This window comes from Pholis gunnellus (assembly GCF_910591455.1).
Source record: "Pholis gunnellus genome assembly, chromosome: 5".
Classification (NCBI taxonomy): Eukaryota; Metazoa; Chordata; class Actinopteri; order Perciformes; family Pholidae; genus Pholis; species Pholis gunnellus.
The window spans coordinates 1,403,730-1,416,229 of record NC_136531.1 but is presented as its reverse complement, the minus strand read 5'-3'; the positions used below and the strand labels follow the sequence as shown (position 1 = coordinate 1,416,229).

Sequence of the window (12,500 nt, the reverse complement as noted above, 5' to 3'; positions counted from 1 at the left end):
GTCATATGTTGTACAGACTGTAAAGCCCTCTGAGACAAATTTATGATTGAAGATATTGGACAAGCCATCCCCAATTAACTTGACTTTAGTCTGAAATGTGTCCCCAGAAGTAGTCCAAGTTAGGAAGATACACACACACACACACACACACACACACACACACACACAAACACACATTCCTACATTACCCACAATGCATTATCATGCTAATCCAACCAAATGTGGAATTCTGTTTCTCATCATTTTGAAATAAACACATGCAACAGAATATTTAGTTTTTAGGTCTATTCCCAGAATAGAACTGCAAATATCTGCTTTTTCATTTCTTTTAAGAAATTGCCAAGAGAGGTGAGTGATGTTTTTACTGATTTAATCTGAAAACAAATGATTTTACTGCTGATTATTTTAATCTTAATTTCATCCTGGTGGTTTTTCTATTTTCTTCCATTCTATTAGATTCTTAAATATGTATCACTCTCCTGCCTTCTGGGTCACTGAAATAAATTGACAAAACTGAAACTTAAGATATACACTAAAGTTCAGCGTTAATATATTGTTACATGAACGTAATAAATAAAATCATCTTCCAAAACACTGGTTTCTTCACTAAGTAGCCTGTTTAACAGCCCATCTACAGTCTGAAAAACAGGCAAAACTGGAAGCCATTCACACAACAAAGGAGTGTTAAAAATGATGTGTGTGAGTGAGTCGTTGAAATCCCTGCTCCAGCCAGTAGAAGCAGTGCTGAGCATGGACTTAAACACAAACTCAGACAACTTCAAGTCCCCACTGGGCTAAAATGGAAAAAAATCACCAGAGGGTTTTAAACATGATATTAGGTTGATTTAAAGCCTGACCAACAGGGGACTTCCAAAATGTCACTTGTTGGCAACGGAGTCCCTTGTTGGTCAATGTGTAACAACGCGTAAGTCCACTGTTGGATAGTTAGGTAAATGTTTATACAAACACACACTCACACTGTGCTGTGTGTTGTCTTGGTTGTAAAGGAATGTGAATCCCTGTAAAAACAACCCTAACTCTGGTAGGATCAGTTCATCATCATGTGACCACCCTCTACAGGCTGCAGTGGTCATTACAGCCACATATACTGCATGAGGTGAAAGGTACAGGTGCATGCAGCCGTTGTAAAAACAACAGGAAGTTAGGTATTGTAGTTTGTCGAAAGGTGAAGCTGCAGCAGAGACACAGATCATGGAGGAGATTAAGATCCTTTAACACTTGATGCAGTTTTGGTCAAAAATCACACTATTTCTCAGAGTCATAACTCAGTCATTTTAAGTCACACAAACATGATATATGATTATTTTTAGATGCTGTGTGTATTACATTTCCTGGGGATATCAGTACTATCCCTCTGTCTGAAAGACACTGAATAAGTTGCCTGAGAATCATCACATTTTTAGGTTTTCTTCCGTATGAAAGTAATCCAGTGATGGTTGTGTGTAGATTCATGGGTACACTGAAAATTGGAGCTGCTAGAAGATCATTCTGCACACTTTTAATGGAGACTAATTTACTTTCACAGTGTGTTTCAGTTCATGAGAGTTATTCATATTCGTGTGATCGACCAAATATGTCTTCTTCAGCATTCGGCTCCACCCTCTTGTGTCACTTCTGGCTACAAAAAAACAAGATTGTAACAACAAAAATGCAGAAATCAAGGTTTTAAAAGTCAAAAGAACCTCAGAGTTCACTGTTTAACGGACTGACTGCTGCAGGAAGGAGATCATTTCAGCAGAGCTGCTCTCTTTCTCTCATGAGTCTCTCCCCAGGTACCGCCCTCCTCACCTACACATCGGAGCTCAATCACTCGTGAGCAGCTGGGTGTTAAGAGACCAGGAGAGACAAACAGACGGGGACAAAATCTTTTGATCTAAGACTTGAACTGTTGTTTAGTTAATAGTACGGTTGTCTTCTAATAGAAAGTGCTTTTTCCATTGGTGTTTTGAGCCTTCTTTGTCAGCATTTTATTAATAAATTGTTTCTTAATTATATATATTTCTGTTGTGCTTGATTCTCTTTCACTGGTTTTGTTTTAATAATGTATTAATCTTATTTTCCCTGGACTAATCGTGAATGAGAACTCATCCGGGATGTTGAAGGAGGAGATTTGTAAAACAGATTTTATTTTTTCTTTGTGTTCTTGTTACTCCTCCAGTGGCTAGTAATGTGGGTAATATGCCTGGATGTCCAATTTTTATAGCATTTATGAAGTATTTAAAACAGCTTTCTCAAATGGATGGATGAGTGTCCAGCTGGCTGTAACAGCCTTTCTATTGGGCGCTTATTATTTTGACTTTTTTATTTATTTATTTAAGTTTCCTGGCGGGGGGGGGCGTTGGAGGCCTCCAGTGGCTGAAGTTACGCCTTTCAAGTCGCCTTGAGCGCAGCACACTCCAGAAGATATGAAGGTATAGTTTAGGTTAAAATGTACAATAAAATATGATAAACAAACAAACAAACAGATATGAGTATGTTAAAACAAGTACATTATAAAAGTGGCAAGTGTATTTTAATATAGAAACATAGAAAGGATGTGCAAGGGTGTGTAACAGTTGTCCTGGGGATGTAAGAGTCAGAGTCAGTGGGAGTCCAGGGCTTTGTTGATGAACCCAACAACACATGAAGCTCACAGTAGCATTAGTTATTAGTCAATAGTTAATATGCACAAGGATCAGATTTGCAAAACAGTTGGTATGATATCTTACGAAAACATTACTCTTCATTTTTCTCACCTTTCCTACAAAAGTCTTGAAGTTCAGCAACACGAGTCACTTTAAGCTTGTTACATGTGTAACATAGTTGAACACGTTCAGATTAAATCCCGCTAAATGGGGAAACTACGCCACCTGCTGTTGTAAATATGTACCTGCACTGAATAGTAGACGCAAGGGACTATGGGTAATCCTCAGCGCAACGGAGGATTCACGACTAGGTAACGTTTCTGTGAATGTCCGTGGACAATATAATGTTAACTAACTTTAAAAGTACATAAGAGTTGAGCTGGCTTTATTTTGTTGAATATTAATTGTCTTAGATTATATTCGCCATGTTTTTATTAAGTTAACTATACGTTTTTATTTGTTTTATTGCCAATAAAAATGTCTCCGTTGTAGCTAGCTAACATTAACGTGATGCCGTCTTTCTAGACAGAGCATGCGCAGTTGTCCACGAGTGCTGAGAATTCTTCTGTGTCCTTTGTGATGAATGCAGGTATGTTACAGCATGTTGTTCTGTAGAGTGTGATACTATTTTAAACATGCAGATGGAGTGTTTTATATAGTCTAAATGTTTACTCAGTTACACAATTGTTATTATAAAATGAAAAAGGTAACAGTCCAGTGGGAGAAATCTGTATAATTATATTTGTGGTTATATATATATTTATTTCTCCTAAGAAAGAGTTTTTGTTCTATTTCGGCTATTTTATTTACATGAATTTAAAACCACTATACGATCACCGCCTCATTATACCACTGTATTTCAAAATGAGTAATCCTGAACGCAACGGAGGATTCACGACTAGACAGAGCATGCGCAGTTGTCCACAAGTGCTGAGAATTCTTCTGTGTCCTTTGTGATGAATGCAGATGTGGAAATAAACCTGATGTTACCACAAGCCACCAGCTCCAGGAGATTCATTGAGCCAGGAGACATCTCACAGAGGTTACACATGCTTACAGTCTTTTCAAAATAAACTTCCTTCTTCACAGGAAACAATGCAGTTGGGTTCAGGAAAGAAAAGTACTTCTTTAAGTTCAGGAAAAGATTGTGGTTTGTGTTAAAATAAGTGTGACTTTACTGAAGTATGTAAAATATGTGACAAATAAATCAAAGTTGACTTCTTGTTTCACATGCTGCACGAACAACCGTCTCCTGAGTGAAAGTGTTTGTTTGACTGAATAGACTCAAGTCTCAATACAAATATCCAGACTTACACACAATTCTACACAGAGCTCATGAGTCACTTTTAAAGTCTTCTGACACTTAAGTCAAGTTTAGGAACATTCTCAAGAATATTTGTTATATTTGTTTTACAAAACTAAACAGATTCCAAAAGCAAACCGAATGTAAGTAAGTGATGAATGTGAAGCTGCACAAATCATACATGAATTACCTGAATGTCACATACGAATCATTCAGAAACAAATACTTTGAACCAAGTCTCCTCTACAGCTCACTCACTAAAAAGCTGGATGTTAGTTATATTATCTGTACGCAAAGAATACATTTTCATTATGGAAGTTCACGTTCGGTGTCAATAGTTACATATGCTGTGATCGTCAGGCTGAAGTAGACTAACTTGTTCTTTCTACCATCATGAGACAACAGCGTCTCCTTCACCTTTAACCAGCAGCACAGTGGAGGTGATCTCATGTGAGCTTTAACGTCTTTACGTCTGTTTTAAAGTGAACAAGCTAAAACTCCCAGAGTTCATCCGTTTCCCTGGACCTGGATGCACAGATGATAAGTAGATAAGTACAGATGAAGAGGATCATCACTGAGTTATTGTAAACACAGCATATGTTCATATTATAGGTCAGTAATCACTGAACAATGTTGTAGTTTTATATCAAACCATCACTGATTGATGCTTCAGGACTTTGGGAGGTTTAGTGAATTCATGAGTGACAGTTTTACTTCAAAACTAGAAACAATATATTTCTCACTTTCTCCACTGGTCACTGGTCAGAGAGCCACCATCAGCTACCATCAGCTGTTATCAGCCTCTCGTGGTCCAGATGCTGCGTTTGGACGTCAAGTTTTAAACTGAGACTTAAGGTGAGCACAGACGGTCTATTTCTAAGACTAATTAAAAGACTCAAACTCTGCACGTACATCATTCTGCACAGTGATGGTGAAGTAACAATAAGGAAAGACATGTTTTAATGGAGTGAAGCTTTAAGTATAGATCTGTGTTTCTTACAGTGTTAGGTCCCAGCAGTGTGCTGCAGTCAGAATCCACTGGGCACTGATCAGAGAGCCGCCACAGACAGATTGATCAGGATCAGATGTTCTCAGTTGAACATGGTACAGACGCTCATTATTGAGACAATCGTGACCTCCGTAGATTCTCTTCTGCAGATCCACCACCGAGCCCACTGTGACACCTGAAACACAAAGTCCTCATCATTGTGAGTTAGAACAGAAAACATCAATTCACTTTGAAGGAACTTGATATAAACTTAGTGACTCACCGACCCACAGCACAACGAGAAGAGACGTAAGACGAGCCATCGCTGTCGTTCTCCCTCTGGACTGCCCTCCTGGTGTGAAAGTGTTGGCTTTTAAACCCTCTTCACACCGTCCTGTTGGCCTTTGAGCCACCAATCACATCGCAAAGCTTCACTGACAGGTTCCCATTGGCTGAGAAGATCTGCACATTCATGATGATGTGTGATCTTCATCAATTGTTGAGTCTCCGCAGTAACGAGAGTAACAGTCAACAATCTTGGCCAACTTCTTCAATCTATTAGATAAGTGATGAGTTTAAAACATGTATAGTTCGTCTAGATTTTAGAGGATGGTAGAAACAATTGCTCCTCATTGCATACGTTGGCTGTGTTGTGTTACATGGCAGCTCTGCTACGATTTCCAAAAGTTTGTTGTATTTTATGAATCTGCTGTTTCCACGCATCTTAACGCCGTTACATATTTTAGAGCAAGCAAGGCGCACACACACACACACACACACACACACACACACACACACACATACATGTGACGGTACAGTGAGTAGGGGGGCCGTGCCACTGACATTTAGAAACAGACCTTGTTAACTGATACCAATGCCAATATCAACATTGATTTCTATTGTAAGTTGTACATTTCAAACATGTGAATGATCAAAACGTGTTCCCTTCTTTCTAAACACTTCTTTCCTTCTACCCTCCTGCTGTGAGGGTGACTTGCTGTTTCCTGATATCTTTGCTGTGTTTTTACCAAAAAGCTCTGATCTGCAAGTCAGGATGAAGAGTCACACAGTGAGCGACACCGACACAGAGCGAGCTCTCTGGTTGCCTTTGAAAGGTAAAGCGAACACAAGTGAACTGACAGTTTCATCAGATCAGCATCTGTCACACCTGTCATACAGGACATTGCAGATTTAAACACATTTCTAATAATCATAACAGATTTAGACACTGTAGTTTACAGTTCCTTATTAAAAGCTTTATTCTGAACTTTGTTACCTTGTTGTTAAACGTATTCAGACGACAGAAACGTGAATAGATCATATTTAATAAGCCCTTCTTCCTTTTCCACTGGGTTCTTACTGCAGCACACTTTGATTAAACTCACAGTCCATATTAAAAATGACTTTAGCTTATCGTCACTTCACCTTCACTGTGCACAATGGAAATGGAAACATAGTTTATTCATAGATTCAGATGTTCTCAATGAGGGAGAGGGAGCTGATGTGATACAAGACTTTCTATCAGGAAATGTTTTTGTGGAAAAAACACATCAGACACATGAGATTAGAGCGGATTATTTTAATGATTGTGTCTTAAACAATGTCAAGAGGGGTCCTTTAAGATGTCTTCAATTGAACTTATAAACTAACTATGAAATAAAGGATGTGGGGCTCCTCTGCAGACCTGGTTTTATCCACTGCTCTCTTTCTGTGATCGTCAGGCTGAAGTAGACTAACTTGTTCTTTCTACCATCATGAGACAACAGCGTCTCCTTCACCTTTAACCAGCAGCACAGTGGAGGTGATCTCATGTGAGCTTTAACGTCTTTACGTCTGTTTTAAAGTGAACAAGCTTACGGACACAAGATGTTTTAACCTTGGCCTGTGTCAAACAGGGATTCTATGGTTGTCTTGTGGATATGGCACAATTCAAACCTTTATGATCCATGACACATAAAAAGATCACTTTGTGATCTAAAACGTCAAAGAGCCTCCCCTGATCTACCAGAAATACATAAAGAAAATTGATGATGAAAAAGAAAGCGTCCCTTCTCTTCCTGCCCTTTCCCCACAAATAATAAGGTGGTAAGTAAAGCAGCTATAATCACTGTTATTATAAGAACACACTGCCCCCACATGGCCACAATAAATCTCATTGTAGCTTTAGAGATATTGATTAATGGAGCTTTAAATGTCACAGAAATCTGTTTGTGTATTTTTTCTGACACTGAAAACAAAAACAACAACAAAGGATTGTGAGTCATCTTCATTTTATTTAAACTGACAACATTGGACAAGAAGAGTCATATTGATTATCATAGTTATCAGTGTTGTGGAAAGAATAGCAGACGTTAACACATGTTAAAATCTAGAGATGTGTTTTTATATACTTTGATTATTATTCTTTACCAGAAGGGTTTAACACCAAGAATGTGTAAACTAACAGTTATAACTCAGACACGACCATGTGAAGAATAAAGTCGTAGAATAACAGTTATTGTTTGTCTTAAAGGGCTTTACTAATATTTCATCAATAGTAAATTTATCAACTGAAAATTTAGAATAACTCAACAGTTTTCTTAATGCATGAGAAATGTCTGTTAGATGACAGAACATTTTAAAATAGAGCTCAGCCTACACATCACTGTCAGGGCCAGCGGATAAGAGTAGTGTCTTTGATCCATTTCTTGTAAATAGCTGCACAGATGTCTATCGATACAGATCTTCCACTGCAGGCTATCTCTTTACCTAATACATGGACACCATAGATCGTGTCTTTGACCACCTTGTCTTTGACCACCTTGTCTTTGACCACCACTCCTCCACCAGAGTCACCCTGTGAGAGAGGTGTAGATAGTTTTTGTTCAGACTTTTGTATCAATTACTGAAATATTCATTTATAATGAATTGGTAAAAGCTTGTAATGACTTGAAGAAAAGATAGTCAGAAGCCAACTCACTGGAGTGGTATCCACGTATCTGTCTTGGTAACAGAATACGTGTGGATACTGAAATGTTCTGTCCACACATCTGAGCAGACGACATTCTTCATACTTGGTCTTTGCACATTGGAGACGCTTTGATGGATCGATATGGCTATCGATATATATTTCTAGATGGAAATATAAAAAGTGAGCTCTAACTGAAGATGCAGATTCATGTGTTATTACATAAATACATGACTATAATAACAAAGCAACACACTTCTGAGACTAAATGAAGATGTAGTGAATGTAAATATAGTCAGCAGTGTTACCAAACACACAATCAAAATAACAACACTAACTGTAATAAAGCAATAGATTATTGTTTATTAACGTAGATTGTAAAATAAACAAGATACATCTCACCTGTTAAATTATCACCGGGTAGTGCAGTTGAGGCATAACCTGCAATCTTAAGTTCATCACCTCTGAAATACAAGAAAAAGAACAGAAACCTTTTTATAGCAGTTTTCTAATAATTTCTAACAACTTTGCATTGAAAGAGGAACCCAAACCACTTTTATTCAGCAGAACACTGATGTATATACAGTTTGTATTTATTAGTGTTGTTGATGGATTCAGGTCCTAATCTTGACGTTTTAGTGCAAAGTATTTAAATTTGACATTGTGTTATGAATAAACACAGTGACTGCCTTCTACTGGCTGTTTATTGCAATTGAATTTTGCCATCAGCAGATCTGGAGCCAGCAGACCTACATGGCCATCGTATCCTCACACAACTGTTGGTTTGATATCTTACAGAAAGTGACTCAATATTCATGCGTTTTCCTACAAAAGTTCAACAAAACGATGTACGCTCAATGTGCTCGTAACATGAGAACAGTCTTCTCAAAATGAACTTCCGTCTTCACAAGAAACAACTCAGAAGGTTGAGGAAACAAAACTACTTGTTCGGTTCAAGAAAAGATCGTTTGGTGTAAAATATCTACAGAAGTGCTTTTTACTGAAGCACTCGAGTCACGTGAGCATTAAATCAACGTTGACTTCTGGTTTCACACGGGGAACAAACAGCGGCCTCCTGGGTTAAAGATCGTTTTTTCACCCATTCCCGCCCGATTAGGACTAATTCAAACAGTAGATGGAGTGATGAGCTATTTTCAACCGTGTAATAATTTTAATAACCGTCAACGTTAACACCAGTACTAATGTGTTTCAATTCAATTTAATATGTTCAGCCCAAAATCACAAATCTGTCTCAGAGGACTTTACAATCTGTACAGCATATGACATCCTCACATATGAGAGAAGTAATAACAGCAGTAGATCCAATAATAGCAGAATAACAATATTAAAAAAGGGAAATACCAGAAAGATAATGATGATAAAAGCAGTAATGCTTATATTTTATTTCCAGGGTAGATGAAAACAGAACTCTGTGGTTTAGCTACTCTCTATAAAGATATCAGAGCAAGTTCTCATTTTGAGTTGAACTGTCAGACGGATTAAAGGAGCAAAGATCACAACTCACCGTTTGGGTTTCTTATTACAGTCAGGAAGTTGTACAGGTATAGTCATAGTGGGTTTTTGTAGCTTCAGCAGCATGAGGTCATGTTTCGTTATGGTACCCTGATTGTCTGTAGTATTCGGAAAGAACCTAGCTAGGCCATCGATATCCCGTTCTTTATTAGACCCTGGTTTTCTACCTAAAACTGCTGTGATGGTCCTACAAGTGAAAGATACAGAGAAACAGAGTGAACTACTATAGATGCATCGTAGTGTAATATTAGTGACTGAACATCAACATTATCAATGCTTTCTCCATAGTGGGAATGACTTCATGAATGAGAGACATGGTGACTAGTTTTAAAGTAAAGTTGTCACTTTCTCACCGTCCTGGTTGGTAGCAGTGAGCTGCAGTCAGAATCCACTCCTTACTGATCAGAGAGCCGCTACAATAGGGCTTACCGTTATATAATAAAGACACATGGTACCCACGCTTCAATAGTTTACAATCTTTACCGCCGATGATTCTCTTCTGCAGATCCATCAGCGAGCCCACTGTGACACCTGAAACACAAAGTCCTCATCATTGTGAGTTAGAACACTGGTTGTTTGTACTCAGTAGACAACAACAGTTCAAGATGAAGGAACTATATATGACACCGTGTGTCACATTTAGGGGGGTTATTGGCAGGAAATGAATATATTATACATAACTATTTCCCATTAGTGTATAACGAGCAGAAACTAAGAAAGTTATGTTTCTGATAGCTTAGAAAAAGCCATTGAGCCGTTCTCTAGGAGCGGGTCCTCTTCACAGAGTCAGCCATGTTGCACCGCCATGTTTCTACAGCAGCCCAGAAGGGACAAACTTCACATCATCTGAAGGTAGTGCTGGTTACTGAAACTGGTGTTGAACAGGCACCAGTGCTCAAACATTAAGATCAGAGTAATGACAAGTCACCGACGTTACTGCTGCTTTTCATGAGTACTTTTGAATGTTTTGGTGGAATTTAATATCACACTGCAGCGCAGAGCTCCTCTAACTACTCACACACACACACACACACACACACACACACACACACACACACACACGATGAGTCAGCGAGAACAAATGTCGTGGCAGAAGGTGAAGATTATTCGATTTGACGGTAACTTCTCTCGTTACCGTTACTGCAATAAAACATTTCCGTGTAAAAAGCAAATACTTTATCAACACATGTTCAGCGAGCATGAGCTGCCTTGTTGACTTCTCTGCTGAGACAAAGCAGCCAGAGGAGGACAGAGGACTACAGGAATGGATGAAACTGTCTGATCTGGTCTGTGTTCTTCATTCTTTATAAACTTCACTCAGAAATGTGTTTTATTTTATACACATGGTAGATTTGTCTCCAGTGAGATTTTAATGACTTTATGAAGTGACCTGAAACAATAATAAGTTACATTTAAAATATGAATAAATTCTAATTCTGTTCTGAATTTATTTGTTTTTACATTTTAAAAGTAATCATTAAATCGTGAAGAAGAAGCGAGTATTGATGAATAAAGTCTTAAAGATAACTCTCTCTACCTGAAGGTCACTGAAGTTATCAGACACACTTGGAAAGAGAAGGCTGAGCAAATGTATTAATATGTATTTACTGAAAAAGCTTCATCACAATCTCTCTGACACAGGGTCAAGTTGAATGAAGGCAGCAAGTCACTCACTAAACTGGTGAACGCTTCCAGCAGGTTGCTAGAAAGAAGGCCGATTGCTCCTCAGATTCAGGAGGAGTGATGCTGACTCCATCCTGGTGGAGCGGAACAGTGGACCAACTGTTTATCATTGCAGGAGAGGTCATGGGAGTCCACCCATCTAGTCTACATGTGGACTAGAAGAACGCCTTCTACCATATCCACAGGGTTTCTCTGAGTGTGTGTGTGTGTGTGGGGTGCTGCAGTAAGTAAAGGGCACACTAGCTGTTACTATGAGCAGCAGCACACTGTTGGATATACAGTGTCCTTAAAGGTGCGATGTGTAAGATGTGGCTAGAAATTGAGTTTAAAACGTGTCTTCAGTCCAACATGAGGACGAAGAAGTCGAGTAGAGAGAAGAAGTAGTCGGTCACGTTGAAGGTGCAGCCTCCCGGTTAAGGGCGTAGTCCTTAAAAACAGGACTAAGCTTTGGACAAGAGACGTTCATCACCGTCCAAACCACTCGCTTTGAACAAAGACATAAGTTTGGTGGCAAACAATAGAAGTGATATCAAACTAAACTAAACTAGAGTAAACAATGGCGAGTTAAGAGATGAGGTTTGATGCTGAACTCGCAACGTTTCTTTTAGACTGATGAGGAAGAAGAAACACTGGCTTCCTACACATTTTGAAATAGATTTTAAAATGTTATTACAAACTTTTAAAGTGGAACTGTCCCCAGAATGCATCATAGATCTGTTAACACCCTACGAGAGGTGTAAGAACAGCACGTCTGATGCAGGAACTCAGTTTAAAACACACTGTTTACATGAAGACTGTCTGAAAGCAGAGAGAACGGTTACAGTGAGCAGCAGCAGTTGAACACTCACCGGCCCACAGCAGAAGGAGAAGACGCGTCATGCCACCCATCTCTTTCAATGATGCCCTCCTGGTGCAACACTGGAGCCTTTTTAAATGTCTTCACTCGGTCCTGTTGGCCTTCCAGCCACCAATCACCTCATGGAGGTTTATCAACACAACCCCATTGGGTACAAAGGTCTACGCTGATGCAAATGTGTGATAACGTATGAAGAAATGAGTTCAAGTCGGCTTTAAGTCCACATGTTGAATGAGAGGATTTCATTTAAAGCAGTTCAGTGGAAATGTTACTGTATACCTTTAATATCGCTCCATGAATACGCTCAATGTGTGTGTAGTAGTAGAATATGTAGTCGTAGTAGTTTTAATAGTGTTTGTGTAATACTGAATTATTTCTGTTAGTTTCCAGTCGTATCATATTACAAATTAAAATCTTACTAAAACTATTTGTATTCATTTTATTTTATTTAGTGTCTGTGTAGTAGTAGTAGTAGTAGTAGTAGTAGTAGTAGTAGTAGTAGTAGTAGTAGTACTGGTGTTTGTTTAAAACTGAATTATTTCTGT

The 12,500-nt window shown here is 38.6% G+C and overlaps 1 protein-coding gene across 1 annotated transcript; it reads right to left on the bottom strand.

The window, feature by feature from the left end:
- Positions 1-7,195: 7,195 nt before the first annotated feature.
- LOC306696137 (granzyme K-like) lies at positions 7,196-12,025 on the bottom strand. The gene is made up of 6 exons (XM_079159675.1): positions 11,948-12,025; positions 9,770-9,947; positions 9,409-9,603; positions 8,286-8,347; positions 7,896-8,047; positions 7,196-7,772 (listed from the first exon to the last, which is right to left on the bottom strand). The coding sequence occupies exons 1-6, from the start codon at positions 11,985-11,987 to the stop codon at positions 7,584-7,586; spliced, it is 816 nt and encodes a 271-aa protein (XP_079015801.1). The 5' UTR covers positions 11,988-12,025; the 3' UTR covers positions 7,196-7,583.
- Positions 12,026-12,500: the final 475 nt, after the last annotated feature.

What these genes read in the sequence shown, in the direction of transcription:
- LOC306696137 (XM_079159675.1), bottom strand. Translation starts at nt 11,987, where the DNA reads ATGGGTGGCATGACGCGTCTTCTCCTTCTGCTGTGGGCCG. An exon ending in ACCCGGTGATAATTTAACAG is followed by an intron (nt 8,048 to 8,285) that starts GTGAGATGTATC and finishes ATTTCCATCTAG; the next exon opens with AAATATATATCGATAGCCAT. An exon ending in GATACGTGGATACCACTCCA is followed by an intron (nt 7,773 to 7,895) that starts GTGAGTTGGCTT and finishes CCTCTCTCACAG; the next exon opens with GGTGACTCTGGTGGAGGAGT.